This window comes from Gossypium raimondii, chromosome 12, assembly GCF_025698545.1.
Source record: "Gossypium raimondii isolate GPD5lz chromosome 12, ASM2569854v1, whole genome shotgun sequence".
Classification (NCBI taxonomy): Eukaryota; Viridiplantae; Streptophyta; class Magnoliopsida; order Malvales; family Malvaceae; genus Gossypium; species Gossypium raimondii.
Genome location: NC_068576.1, coordinates 52,365,992 through 52,381,949, shown reverse-complemented (window position 1 = coordinate 52,381,949; position 15,958 = coordinate 52,365,992). Strand labels below are relative to the sequence as shown.

The window sequence follows — 15,958 nt, the reverse complement described above, 5'->3', positions numbered from 1 at the left end:
AAATGAGTCGTATATGTCATAGTTAGATTATTACCATTTGACAGCCTAATAATTCTTCGTGTATTTCATTGTAAAAACATTCCTTATACCCTAATAATTATAACCACCCAACTGAGAAAATATTCCATAAAGAAAATACAATCTAATGTCAAATTGCATATAATTTACGTTACCCATGTATCTTTCCAATATAAGTATTTTAAATTTTATCACAAAGAGGAATTTATGCAATTATACGTTAATTGTGGCTACACAAAGATCAAATTATATATGAAAATATCACAATACCTAGAATTCCTATACAATACTCAAATCATGGCGACCTATAATATGGAGAAAATAAACCTAAATGTACTAAACATACATTACTCAAAACTCAAATATAAAACTCTCCCCGAAACTCTGCATCAAATCTCACGCAAGATATATTCTATCAACTCTCTAAATAGGATTACAAAGACCTCTACATGGGCTAATATTAAAGTCCTAATATAACTAAAATATTCCTAGACTAATTAGAGTTTAATTAGGAAAAGATAACATAGTTTAATTGGAAGAAGAACCTGGTTAAGTGGGGAACACGTCGCCCTCAAGAAAAGTCATTGTTGATTGGCATATCTAAATCAAGGTTACAAAAGCTCTTTAAATTGGTCAAATACTAAAGGCTAAACTGACTAAAATAACCCTGAAGTAATCAGAGTCCAACTGGGAAAATAAATCCAGCTTGGAGTCTAAAACGCAACTACATTAGGTGAGATATTGTCGCGACGTCATAACTCTCCTTGTTGTGACGCCGCCCCTGCTCCTACCTCAAGAGATTGTCACCTCGTCGTGATTGTCATCCCTTGCTCATTGCGTCGTCGCAACGACACATAGATCCTCGTCGTGACGTCGCACATCTGTCTTCGATAAGTGCCTGCAAAACGTCTGATAAATGCGAGGCACACTCCACAAATCTCCACTTTGACTCGTATTTATCACGCCTCTTTTTCCATGCCCTGTCACAGGCCTAACTCGAATTTTGCAGAATGTCAACCAAGTCTAAATTGTGCTCAAACTTGGAAACTTAAAGACTCCACCTTCAACCAGATTATATGTGGAGAACAATAAATCATCACCCTCGTTTTCGGCCACATTAGCTACCTCCGTAATTATCCGAAATTGCCAGAAACTGGAATTTGTATCCCTGTCGAACTTCTCAATATCTAAATTCGTTATTATGTCACCGAACGAGTCAATCTATGAAAGCTGGACCAAGCTCTAATACCAATTTGTTGGGGATCGACCCGTATAAGCAACAAACAAATAAAAATAGAGAAAATCAAACACACAAATATTTACGTGAAAAACTCCTCCGAATAGGATAAAAATCACATGCAAGTGAGGTTTCACTTAATGAGAAAATAAACGAAGAGTACAAGATGGACAAAATAACCTAAATGAGCAAAACCCAAAACCTGAATCCCAAATACAAAACTCTCTCAAAATTCTCCCCAAAACTCTTCATCAAATCTCACGTAAGAGATACTTTGTCAACTCTCTAAACAGGGTTACAATGTCTTTTTAAATAGGCTAATACTAAAGTCCTAATATGACTAAAATATTCCTAGATTAATCAGAGTTTAATTGGGAGAAGAAACTCGGTTAAGTGGGGAACACGTCACCACGTTGCGACATCACATTCGGCTCGTCGGGACACCATGCATCACGTCGTCGGGATGACAAGTTCTTCTCGTTGGGACATGGTGTGTCGTGTCATCGGGACGTCGACTTGTCCTTATCCCAACATCGGCTCTATTTCATCAGAAATGCAATGCACACTCCACAATATCATTATCAAGAGATTGATACATGATTGTTACATTGTAATGTCAATCAAAGTTGATTTTTTTTTGTCGACTTTAATCCTTTTTGTTAAAAGTAAATCACCTAAAGCCTAAACAAAAAATTTCTATATTTTAATTACAATTCAATTAAGAATATGAAAAGGTTGCACATAATTAAGAGTATTTTCTAAATATTCATTTCAATTTTAATAACCATTATACTATCAATATTTAATTAATTAAAGTAAAATCTCTAACAAAGTGCATTTTAAGCCACATTGACTATTATATACATTACCAATGTTATTCGCCAAAATCAATTAATATAATGTATTCATCAACCTTTTAATTTACACTATTAATTCTTTATATTTCACATATCTCACAATTTAATCTTATTAATTATTATTGTTTCTAAATTTCATCTAATTTTTACAATTATTTTAAAACTAATACAAAATTTTATAATATTTGAATTAAAAGTGTATGAAATTTAAATATATTAAAAAGTTTTATTAAAACTTAATATTCTAAAATATAATTATTTAAAAATGTTTTTTACATTCAATGCATTAAACTATTATAAAATGAATGCTTTCCTAAAAATATGTATACACATTTGTCTAATTTATTTCGAATAATATTGTCCATAAATTTTAAAATTTCTATAGAGTGTAATATTTAATTATTTTAGCAAATATGCATACTTTTCACAATTAACTTTAATGTAAAAACATTTTTATTTTTATATAAAAATATTCTTAAAATGTTACTAAATTATTACTTATTGTTTGTTTTATTTTATATGAAAATAATAAATTATAATAATATTATATGCTAAATACTTTCACATTATAATTAATTTAAAGTTTAAATTATATACACTATAAATTTATGCACCGTACGAGAATACAAATTAGTAATTTTACTCTATTACGAATATACATGTTTCCATTACCAAAATTCTAGTCCATTCGTCCATTTATGATGCAAAAGAACTACGATATCATATTCGATATGTATGGGTAAACTCTAGTTTTCATCCCTTTATTATATTTAAATTTAATAATTTCTTTTATAATATCATTGGTTAGTCCAAACAATTAACAATCTTTTCTACCATGATGGGTAGAAATAGAGAATCAAGGATTAAATCCTGAATTTGATCATGGTAGAGGATTAAAATCAGAATTAGACCTATACAGAAACAAAAGGAGGAAAATAAGACCGAAAGCCACGTAGTCATTAAAGATCCCACCAACTGGTCTGCCCTCTACCAATGTCTTATTTTTTGGTCTTACATATTATTATGCAAATATTATTCTTAATTTGTATCTATAAATACCAATTTGAGGTTAAAAAACAAAACAAAATAATTTTAAAAAATCTATAGAAACCAAAGAAATTGTATTTTTATGATATTTAACAACTTTTTATTTAGAATCTGAATACATACATAAAAACAAATATATATGTATGATGGGGATGGGTTTATCTGATTAACCTTACTTTTCTAGTGCTAATGACAACACGTTGGAAGACTTATTTGATGTTGTTCCACCATATTATTATTATTATTATTGTTATTAGCACTTTAAACAGTGGAGTTGTTGGTGAAAGGGATTATATGGTGATTTCAGTAAAAATAAAATAAAATAAAGAAACCCGATTAATGGCATTTCACCATTGCTTTGGCTTTGTAAAAAGACTTGGTTACACCGCAGATTAGGTCTCTCTGCCATTTTAAAGACGGCTTCTGTTTTGTCCTTTTACATCAAAAATTAAATTAATACCTCATGGCTTCTTGTGTGTCACATGGCTCCAATCATGCGCCTTTCTTGATTTTATGTTTATAATCCAGGGATTATTTGGGATTAAATTTAAGTTTTTATGTCACTAATATATAATATAATGTTGTTATCGGTATTTTATATCAAACATTAACTAATTTTCTTCACACGGGTTTATTGTTTATATAGGAATTATTTGAAATATAACATCTTTGTAATATTTTAAATATATATTACATGTCTAGATTTTGTGAGAAAAATATTAAAATTTAAATCGTATTATTGACTATTTTTTATTTGAAATATATATTTTTTTATAATATTGTTATTATATATGGTTATTGCGTGCAATTATATTATTCTGTGATTGTGTTGAAATTTTAGTAATGTTGTTTGAATCGAATCGAACTTGCTAGGTGGACTGGGAATTAGTTGAGGGACCGGTCCAAAAAGGGGTCTTGAACCGGTTAGATCAGAAACTAGTTGAACCAGTATTTTTAATTTTTTTAAATTTAATTATTTTTAATCGGACCGATGGTCTAATTGGTTCAACCACCAACCTAATTTAAAAACATTATAATTTAATGCATGATGTTTAAAGTTCTTTGTTATTTTAAATTTTATTATTAATGGCAAGAAAACAATATTTACAACTTTATTTAAAAATGAGACTCCTTAAAATATTATTTAGAAAAAAACTAGTTTTTAATTTTAATTTTATATTAATAATATTTCATCATATTTATTTAAAAAAGTGTGAAAGTAAAAAGTAAGGTTATATATGTTTGACCTTCAAAGAAGATTATATGTGCTTGACACTTTCTCAAGAAAAAATTAGTTTGGATTTATTGTTATTTTAAATTTATCAAATTATAATTGTTTTATTTTTATATTAATATATATTTAATATTTTCTATTTAAAATTAATTAATTAACAATGTAATAATAAAATATGACTACTACTGCTATTTGTCTGTTAGTTGATAGAAATTAATTATTATTTTGTAGTAAAATTAATTAATATAAATTATGTGACTTCCTTAACAATAATATATATATATATATGGTTTTGTTAAAATATATCTTATATTTAAACAAGTATTAGTTTTTGACTGTGGTGCATGTGAATATACGTGTTTATGTTTTTTATTATTTAATAAAATATTTTTATTTCATATAATTAGTATAAGTAATCATTATTAAAATATATAATATTCAAAAAAATTCAAATCATAATACAAATAATTGAGGTTAGAGTTTGATTTAATTTTTATGTGTATATTAATAATAAATAAACTAAATGCGGTTTTAATTTATTAAATTTATATTAATTTTAAAATTCAATGTTAAAATATTAATTTCATTTTTTCGTTTTAAAATTAAAACTATCATTTAAAATTTTTATTTTAAATATATTTATAGTTTGGAATCAAATAGCAATGTTATTAATTAAACATAAATTCAAATTATATTAAATTTTATCAATCTTGTTTAAAAGATAAAATTATCATAATATATATTTAATTTTATAATAAATTATTTTCATATGTGAGACATCTATTGAAATTAAATCATATAATTGTATTATTAAAAATATAATATGCAATAAATTAAAAACAAAATAGAAAACTACAATCCATCCCCATCCTACCATCCATTATAAAAATGGTTTTGATCCCAATTTTGAAATGTTCCACTTTCATCCTTTAGACATTATTTTATACGCATGGAATTGCAGGATGATGTTATTTAAATGCTATTATTTGGAAATGCTTAAATATTATTTATAATTATAATGTTAAATATTAATTTTAATTAGTATACAGTACAACACTAATTTAACAATAATTAATTTAAAATAACATATTTTAGTAATAATTAATCTATTATACAGAGAAATTAAAGATATCATATATATGTTATATATTACGAGGTTCTTAAGTTTTAATATGTTCACGCTATAAAAATTTGACACGTGGCAAGAAAATAAAAACATTTGAAAAGCGGAAAATAGTTCAATTTACAATTTTTCATCATTGTAAACTTTAAAATAGTTTTAAAATTTCTTTTAAGTTTATCACTATTTTTACAAATTAAATACACAATTAAAATTGAAATAGATATATACAAATATAAATAATGTTACAAAAATTATTTAATGGTCACAATATTTAAATTTAACTAACAATCTACATTAATTAATTAATAATTAAAATTAAGTTAGAAACTATATAAAAATAGAGTTTCACACAATATACTATTATAATATTTAATTTAGCCTAATATCAATTATAATATTTTTAAGATTAAACTTACATATTATTATGCTTTAATTGTGGAACTATATTGCAAATTATACGAAGATTTGAAGAAATAATTAAATATAATTTAATTAATACAAACATTTAACCCATGCACCACATTGGTAAAGAAAACTAGTTAATTGATATTATTTATTCTTAATATATTAAATTCAACTTTAACTTTCAAAGTTCAAAGTTCAAGCGAATAAAAACTCTATTATTAAACAATAAAGAGTATTATTTCGATTCAAAAGTTTTTCCAAATTCGTGTTTATATATACACTAGCTTTTAATGTCATTACTCACATGTATATGTGATTTTATGCGTTTAATATTTAATTATTTTTAAAATATTGTGCTTTTAATTATAATAGTTAGCATAAAATGATATTTCTTTTTGAATTATTAAATATAATTACAATATATTAGCTTATCAATTCAAATATTATAATAAAAAATTTCAAATAATAATTAACATAGGTTGTTATTTGATACACCGTCAGTGAAGTTTTCTAGACTCCACAAACGTGTTAAGAGTGTGACAAGTCTCACATTTATTTATATAATAAATTTTTTTATTTTTTACTACACCATATAATACACTTTACCAAATCCTCAATATGCTTGTGGAGTCAAAAAATCTCCACCGCAGTGTATCAAATAAATTTTCATTAACATAATTAACTCTAATATTATTTAAGTAATAATTAATATGCTTAGAATTTTATTTAAATACTAATTATTTTACATCAATAAAAATAGCACAACTTTTATTTATATCAAAACTTTTAATAATAATAGTAAACTATAATTATAATTATCACAACCTGTTTTCTTTATATTTTATGCTTAGAGTTCTATTTAAGTTATAATTCTATCTTAAAATTAACACAATTTTTAATTTTAATTATTTTAAAATATATATTATCATAATTCCTATTAAATGATAGTTATTTTAAATACATAATCGTCACAACCTCTATTTTATTTCAACTTTTAAACTAATAATTCTAAATTAAATATTATAATAATTTAATAATATGATGAAAAATAAAAGATCTAGTCAATTTAAAAGTTTTTCAAACTCATACTTTTATATATATTGTATATATTATAGATGATATATAAATAAGTTATTATTGAAATATTTAATTATTTACCTTACAATTTTTATTCACCGTAATTTTAAGGTAATTCGTGGTGTATATGTAAACTTCATTAAGGGCAATAAAAGGTTGCTGAATTTCGTTTAAGAGAATTGAGATCGTATTAGAAAACAACGTATAGTATATATTAAATAATAAAAATATTTATAAAAGATGACAAATTCTTTTTACTTAACTTTTATTTATTTAACACATCCATTTATGATATTCAGATTAAATCGTAAATTAATTATTTAATTATTTTAATTTGTAAATTACATCAACAATATAAATGTAATATTGTAAAGTAAAAATTATACAAATAAATATGACGTTAAACACACTTTCTACTTATTTATACAATTAATTTCTTTTATAGAAAAAAAATCTACAAGCCTACTAAACTTTTTCTTTGATTGAAATTTTATGGATTGTTTTGACTGAATTTATTGTTACTGGATTTATGGTTGAAATGTTGAATTCAACTTCACCTCGTAATAAAACCAACTTTAAATACCTAAAATTTTATTTATTTATGTTTAATTTGATAAAATCAAATTCACACTTTTAATAACAATTATACATTTAGAGGCATAGTTAGGTGTTGGTGAGGCACCGACCCCTAAAATAGAAAAATATATTCATTGAAAATGAAAATCATGTATATTTATTGCATAAACAACTTAAATTTAACGTGTTAAAAAATTATTCTAAAATCTATCGTATCTTTTTTTTACATTTTAAATGCATGTTGTGTATGCAGTAGGAATAAACATGTTTACATTTGACCCATAAAATTTAAATATGTACCATATCATATCTAAAGTGATATTCAACACCTAAATTAACTGTTAGGCTGATTAAAAAATTATTAGTAGTTAAAAGACTCAATTAAGTTATTTTGAATTTAATAAATAATTCCAAATAATAATAATAATAATAATAATTTCAGAAGTTTTGTTGTAATTAACCTTAAATTTTAAAAATGATAAAGCACGGGTAGTTATGCTGCATATTAGCCTAAAAGGCATGAAAGGGGGAAAAGAAAAAAGAGAAGAGACTGGTGGATCAAGGCCGAGCAGTTATGAATTGTTGGACCCACCCATGACCCAAACTATACTATATTTTTTATTACATTAATTTTGATTTTATAGAATTTTAAATTGAAATTCATAGGTATGAAAATTTAATTTAATTTCAATTATACATGATTAAAAAAAGCACATACATCAATTAATTGGTGCTAATTAGATAATATTGTATTGTTGTTAGTGTTACATATTGAATGTATAATTTTAATATTTATCCATATTATTATTATTTTTATTTCAGGAATTATTTTTGCAAGATGGATTAAAATTTATTAATAGTAGACGTTTACAAACTTTAGATATACTTTAACGTATTTATTACTCAATTTATTTTATTTTATTAAACCTAAATATATTTTTTGACAGTAAATAATGAAAAGTTTCTTAAAAATTGATGAAGTTGAGCCGTTAGATTTGGAATCATGATTTCAGTATCAGTTGGTTTCGTGTCATAGTCTTTTTGACCGAAAACAAACACATCCTATCTAATGGCTTAGATTTGCCCCTCTAACTTGCTCACCTTGATTTTTTCAAATAATTGTCTCATTCTTTAAAACGAAAAAAATCCTATATTTATAAATCAAAATGATTTCAGAAAAATTTCAAGTTTATTTATTTTTTGTTTTTCACGGAGTTTGTATTTGGACTTTTGCTTTTTTTCAAAGAGTCACAGCTCCTCCATGACTCATTAGATCTAACTAAAACATTAAGCTAAAGCAAATATGTATATACAATTTTCATTAAGTGGGACCGAATTCCATCAATTCTTCTTTTTTAATTAAATCATACGGCTTAAAATGAATTTTTGACAGTGATTTCCACGCTGGGCGGTGGAGATTAGGTTCATTCTTTTTAAGAAAAGACCCAACAAAATAAATAATTTTGATATTGTTATTAAAATACCTAATTAAAAAACAAATTTGATATTGTTATATATATATATAAACAACTATTCTTGATGGTGTAATACCGAGAGGTATCTAGGCGATTATGAGTATTAGGAAAGTAGATGTATTCCTTTAAATAATATAACGAGGCATGAATGGTCTAGGGAGTTGGTCTAAGTAATAGGGCATTAGTTAATTTAAATAATTTACGTGGTTAAAATGTCGACATATATTTTCTTAAGAATATTTGTTTGAATTTATTATATTGATGTGATTAAGTTAAAATACGTCAATATTTTAGTAAGAATGATTAATAGTGTTAATTATTTGAAGTAACTAAATAAATCATAAAAGTATTTGATCAGAATATGTCAAATTACAATGCGGAACTAAAATTTAAATTTAAACATATTAGAGGGACTGAAATCATAATTTGATCATAAAAACAAACAGTGTCTTTTTCTTTTTGAAATTTTTTATGTTACTGTTTTCGTCTTCTTTAACCATAATTTATTTCTAAAATTCTAATTTTTTTTCTTGGGAACTTATATATTTTATAGACATCAACAAGGCTGAAAAGTTGACAGTCCCATTACCTTACCCCTTCTTTGAATAATTTTCATTTTTTTAACTATTTCTTTAATCTTTCAACATAATAATACATTTTTAATAAATAAACGAAAAAAGGAAGCTAAACATTTTTACTTGTACATGTAGACTAGTATACATCCATACATACATACAAACATAAAAAAAGCTCACTCCTATTTCCCTTCCTTTCTCTTTCCTTTCTATCTTTCTTCCCATTTCAGCTTCTTCTTTTCACAGCCATTTATTAGATTCCTCTCAAGTAGTCATTTTAATTATTTCTTTCTTTCTTCATTGGATTGTACAGATTCCCAGTTCAAATACCCATCTCTAAATATTTTCATTTCTTCTTGATTTTTTGGCTTGTTTTTATTGCTTTTATTGATTCATGTTCTATGGGCAGATAACATAGATATAAAAAAACTCTTCTGGGTATTTTTTTCATTTTTAAGCTTTTTCTTTGTTCTGCAAACTAAACTTGTTTTCTGGGTTTTTGCACAAAAAGTCTTTAATACCAGTTGAATTTGTCATATAAGGCTTGAAGAAACCAATCAAATTTATATTCAAAAAGGTTTTCAATTTTTGGTCAAAGTTTTTGTCAATAATAAAAATTTTCTTTTTTTTCTCTCTTTGTTATTTTTAAATTTATCTTTCTTCCCTTGAGCCAAAGAGAAAGACATGGGCAAGCAAGGACCTTGCTATCACTGTGGAGTTACAAGTGAGTTCTTGTTTCTCCAGTAAGCTTTTTGGATATAAAGTTTTTAGAAAAAAAATGAACAAGAATTTTGGGTCCTTGGGTGTATGTAAATGTTCAACCTTTTTCTAAAATCAATACTTTTGCTGTATGATTTATGTGCTTTGATAAATTATTACATCATGGGAATAACATTATGCAGAAAAAGGACCAGATTACATGGACAGAGATAATAAGTTTCATAATATATGCTGTTCTTTGTGTTGTTCTGTTTGTATGTGGATTTAGAACAACAGATGTCCTTTTTTTTCCCAATCCATGTAAAGCTTAGAACTTGAGTTTGTTATTGAATTTAATTGTTTTTTTCAACCTCAATTCATTTTCTCAGCTTTTTATCTCTTGGGGTTGGTATTCTTTGATTCTTGTTTAAAGTTCCAACACATCTCACAAAGTAAAGTGAGATTAAATTCTTTTGGATACTGGAGAACTGCTAGTCTATGTTGTTGAATTTTAAGATTTAACATTAAATTGGTATTGCTTTCCTATCGTTCTGTTGATGTCTATAAGCCTTCATATCACGCCAAACCTCAGTTCTCTATTCAATTAAAGGAAATGTATTTCCTTGCAACTCATTGTTGACTCCTTTATAGGTGCACTTGCCATTGAGTTCTTGATAGAATTCTTGCTCGTTTCCTCTTCTCATAAACAAGCTATTGTTTAAATTCCAATTCTAATAAGCAAGTACCCTCATGTTTGCTCTATTTTATTTTTTTTTGGTCTCTGTTGATAAGAATTATCAACCTCCATTGGACTGGAATTCTATGTCAATCACTTTGAAGTGTTGCACTCATATCCATTTTAACTCATTGTTTTATTCTTCTTCTGTTCTTGGTAACATTCCATTCTATTTTGAAGTTCATTGTTTTGCCTCTTAGGCCATTAAACACTTCATCCACGTAAGTATCATTGCAGTTAAACATTCTCAATGACTTCCATGGTGTGTTTGCACCAATTACCGCAACTCAAGTTATTTCATTTGTAGCCTTTTGCTGGTCATTGATGTGAGTTTTAAATCTGTGTCAAGTTCAAGTGTTAATGGAATCTCTATTACACTTGTTGGCCTTGGTAGAGGCAAGAGCATCAACCCTGAGTACTTTTTAGGCAAAAGATGTCTATTGTATTGGCCATAATTTGAAAAAGATTTATCTGATGGTGCATTTATCTTTGAATTTGGCCAAGAAAATACTAATCTATAAAATTTGGCTCATGGCTCTTGCCATGATCTTATCACAGTTCTGATATCTCCTTATCTTTAATTAGTATATACTTATTAGCAACAATGCATTGTGATAGGCACTCCTCTATGGCGTAATGGACCTCCTGAGAAGCCAGTATTGTGCAATGCATGCGGGTCGCGTTGGAGGACTAAAGGGACCCTTGCAAATTATACCCCACTTCATGCTCGGGTTGAACCTGATGATTATGAGGATCGTAGAACTTCCAGAGTGAAGAACATATCTATAAAAAAGAACAAAGAAATCAAACTGCTGAAAAGTAAAGCAAATCATGGAACAGCAGTTGTTGCCCCTGATTACAACCTGGGTTTCCGTAAGTTTGTGGATGAAGATAGTAGTAATAGATCAAGTTCTGGATCAGCAATATCTAATTCTGAAAGCTGCGCTCAGTTTGGCAGTGCAGATGCTAGTGACTTGACAGGTTGGACACAATGCCGTTAACATTCCTCATAGCTCTTTTGACTGCATGAGAGTGAATTGCATATTTTTGTCACGAAATGAAAGAGACCTAGTGGATCATATACTAGATTCTTCGGAGTATCTTAGTCCATCTTGTGAACTTGGTAGAGATTCATGAGTGCTATTTGTGGCTGAAAACAAAATGTTTGTATATCTTTCTAGAAATATAATCATTATATCTTAAATTGCCGAGTTGATCTTGGCTGATATCAGTGGCTTCATTGCATGTTTGTACTTTTAAAATGACCTGAAGTACTCATTTAAATTGTCTTCTCCATTTTTGTCCAGGACCTGCTCAATCTAATGTGTGGGAGTCAATGGTACCTTCTAAGAAAAGAACCTTCGTAAATCGTCCAAAGCAATCTCCTCTTGAGAAACTTACGAAAGATTTATATACTATTTTACATGAACAACAGTCTTCATATTTCTCTGGATCTTCTGAGGAGGATTTACTTCTTGAGAGTGAAACACCCATGGTTTCTGTTGAGATTGGACATGGAAGTGTTCTAATTAGACATCCAAGTTCAATAGCTCGAGATGAGGAATCTGAAGCTAGCTCACTTTCAGTTGAAAACAAACAATATTCAACAAACGAGGCTTATTCACATTCTTCAACCTTCCCTGTATATAGCGATAGCAAGGCCATAAAATCTTTAGGACATGCAATTGAGAAGGCTAAGAACCCGGCTGAACAAGGAATGCAGCACGAGCAACTTAAGAGGTAAATATTTCAGTATAATGTTTTACAAATTGTAACATAACCTGCTAGTATGAAACTAGTATCGGTGTAGACAGTGTGGTTTTTCAACTCTGATATTATAAAATTTTACCATTAACACTTGGAAAGATCAATATAAAATTTGTGGGAGTAAAGATGGCATGTATCCTACAACCACACTACATGTGGAATTAAGCTTGAAGTTTTACAAATTGTAACATAATCTGCTAGTATGAAACTAGTATCGGTGTAGACAGTGTGGTTTTTCAACTCTGATATTATAAAATTTTACCATTAACACTTGGAAAGATCAAGATAAAATTTGTGGGAGTAAAAATGGCATGTATCCTACAACCACACTACATGTGGAATTAAGCTTGAAGTTTTACAAATTGTAACATAATCTGCTAGTATGAAACTAGTATCAGTGTAGACAGTGTGGTTTTTGAACTCTAATATTATAAAATTTTACCATTAACACTCGGAAAGATCAAGATAAAATTTGTGGGAGTAAAGATGGCATGTATCCTACAACCACACTACATGTGGAATTAAGCTCGAAATCTCCCAAGTAGTAATTTTGTTGAATCTGCAGTTTGCAGGAAGATTTTTTAGTATGTGGTTTCTTCATGGCTCATGAGCCATGGGCCATAAGATAAGCTTGTAGCTTCTCTAGAATGGGAGAAATTGGATAATAGTGCCTTCATTTTAATGAATATTTCCTTTTTCTTTTTGGCTTTTGACAGGGACAAGGCTCAAAATGAAAAATCACTAATGCTGGAAAGTCAGAAGTCACCACTGTGTAACATAGATTTAAATGTAAGTTCCCCTGTTTCGTTTTTCTTGGAAGCAGCTTTATAACTCAATTTTAGAGGTGCTATATATATTTATGTCTCAATCGAGCACTAGGAACCCCTAATTTTGTATGCAAACTCCGGATGTTTCACAATCATACCCCATGATTCCTCCATCTGAAGCAAAAGGTTGAATTGCCATGAAAAATTCACATCTGAGTGCATATGTTTGTTCTTCCTTATGTGACAATATTTCGTGTGGAGCAGGATATCCTCAACTTTGAGGAGTTTGTGAAACATTTAACAAATGAAGAGCAGCAGCAGTTGTTGCAGTACCTACCTCCACTCGACGTTGCCAAACTTCCTGATAGGTATTTGTTTCTTTTTTATCAACATGGGGAGTAATACCTTTGCAGTTCATGGTATGTGTATAATGGAATGCAATCACTAATGATAAGCTTGTTTTTCTATTCAATAGTATCCGAAGCATATATTGTTGAGATTAGATAATTGAGGAAAAGAAAAAGGGGAAAAACCAGTGATGTTATTGTTTTTCTAATGAGACGGCCACTAGTTGAAACATGATGTGGAATCTCTGATAGCTATCCTTGCACCTGCAGCCTCCAAAGCATGTTTGAAAGCTCTCAATTCAAGGAGAACCTATGTTACTTTCAGCAACTGCTTGCAGAAGGGGTTTTTAATATCTCGGTCCCAGGGGTGAAAGCTGAAGATTGTAGGACTTTGAAAAGACTTGCATTATTTAATTTGACTAAATCCCAATGGGTGGAACGCCGTCATGTACTTAAGGTTCGAATCGGTTCATGCACTTGTTGACAATGAACTTTTTTTGCTCACTGGATGCCTGAGTATATTCTCATTTCTCTGCTGCAGAGATGTCAAGATAGTATTGGAGCGCCTGTGGTTGCTAAAGGACCAACCGCCACTACATCAAACAATTTAGTGATTATGAAGAGATCACGTGACAGCCAAAGTCAAAATTTTCCAGGTCTGAATCTTTTCTCGGATGTTATTATCTGCATGAAATAAATCCATTGTTAATCTTGTGAGCTGTTGTGATTGTTAGCTTGTTTTTCTTTTTCAGAAGCAAGGACCATAAAGTGCCCCAAAAGGGTGGTCATGAAGGCTACTTGCGAAAACAAAGAAGTCATAGACAATGATGGTTCTTGCTTTAGTCCAAGAAGCCTATTCGCCTTGCCTCCTGATGGTAGCTCTCTTCTGCTGGATTCTCTCCATTTTGTCAATGAAAGTTCCGACCAAGATTTGCTGCTGGATGTGCCACCCAATGGGTCATTTCTGCAGGCCGAACTGCTTCATCCTACTTTAAGTTTTGGGCAACAGGCTAGCACTAGTAGTAGCTCAGCACGCTCACATCATGTCCATCCTTAGCAATGGTTGTTAATTACTAGAACTATAAAAGTCTACTCCTTCTGCAAGAGATCCCCAGGACCGGGATCGACATATTTTGCATGCCAAACACTGAAGTCTGTGAATTGGGTTTGATGGTTGCTCTTTTATCCCTCGACCTTTTCGAACTTAGAATGCTAAAAGATGAATTTCTGTTGGGTTCTTTTGTATAGGTTGACAACATACTGTAATATATAGCTCCAAACAAGGAAAAGCAAAAGAGGTGGTAATCTCCCAAGTTTTTGTATGCAAATGTAGTTTTTGCATAGACTTAAATTTATATACCCCATTATCACTTTAGAATGTGAATATCTATGATTAGAACACTGCAAACCCACTCTTACAGTTCGCATTTTAGGGTAACTTCTCAAACACTGCAGGTTTATTAGTATAACACAGAAAGGAAGTGCAAAGATACTATAGGCTTCTTTGACAAGACACGTGAAATCAATGAAAGAAGACAATGTAAGGCAAAATTCAGACAAGGTAAATGTAACCATCTCTGGTTGCACTTGCATCTGCCATGTAGTGGGCCGATCATTGGGGATGTTTTGTTGGGTAAGGTAGGGAGCATTTTTGCTTTGGAAATCCGGAATAACCTACTAAAGTGGGGGCACCTATTCTTTGGTATGACGTGTGAGCTAAATGAAAATGAACAATGGGGTGTGCACTAGTCTATGCTTTGATGTAAATGCAATCACTTTAGCTCCCCTTAATTGATGGGGGAGAAAAAGGTGAGAAAAAAAAGTACCTTTTACCTGTTTGTTTGACAAATATTGTCAAAAAACACAAACCACTTTTCGATTTTCATCTCAGGTCCTGAATTTTATCCACTACTTAAGGCTTGACTTTAAACAACAAATAAGTTCCAGATATGGCTTAATGGTCCATTTCCATTATACAACAACCAACCAATTATGACATCAACACGTGTGCAAAAGCC

At 28.9% G+C, this 15,958-nt stretch overlaps 1 protein-coding gene across 1 annotated transcript; it reads left to right on the top strand.

Annotated features, from left to right (window-relative positions):
- Nucleotides 1–9,801: 9,801 nt before the first annotated feature.
- LOC105765066 (GATA transcription factor 26) lies at nucleotides 9,802–15,324 on the top strand. The gene is made up of 8 exons (XM_012583979.2): nucleotides 9,802–10,348; nucleotides 11,678–12,040; nucleotides 12,367–12,799; nucleotides 13,543–13,615; nucleotides 13,858–13,961; nucleotides 14,211–14,397; nucleotides 14,482–14,596; nucleotides 14,693–15,324. Exons 1-8 carry the CDS (start codon nucleotides 10,309–10,311, stop codon nucleotides 14,995–14,997), a joined length of 1,620 nt encoding a protein of 539 aa, XP_012439433.1. The 5' UTR covers nucleotides 9,802–10,308; the 3' UTR covers nucleotides 14,998–15,324.
- The last annotated feature ends 634 nt before the right edge of the window (nucleotides 15,325–15,958 follow it).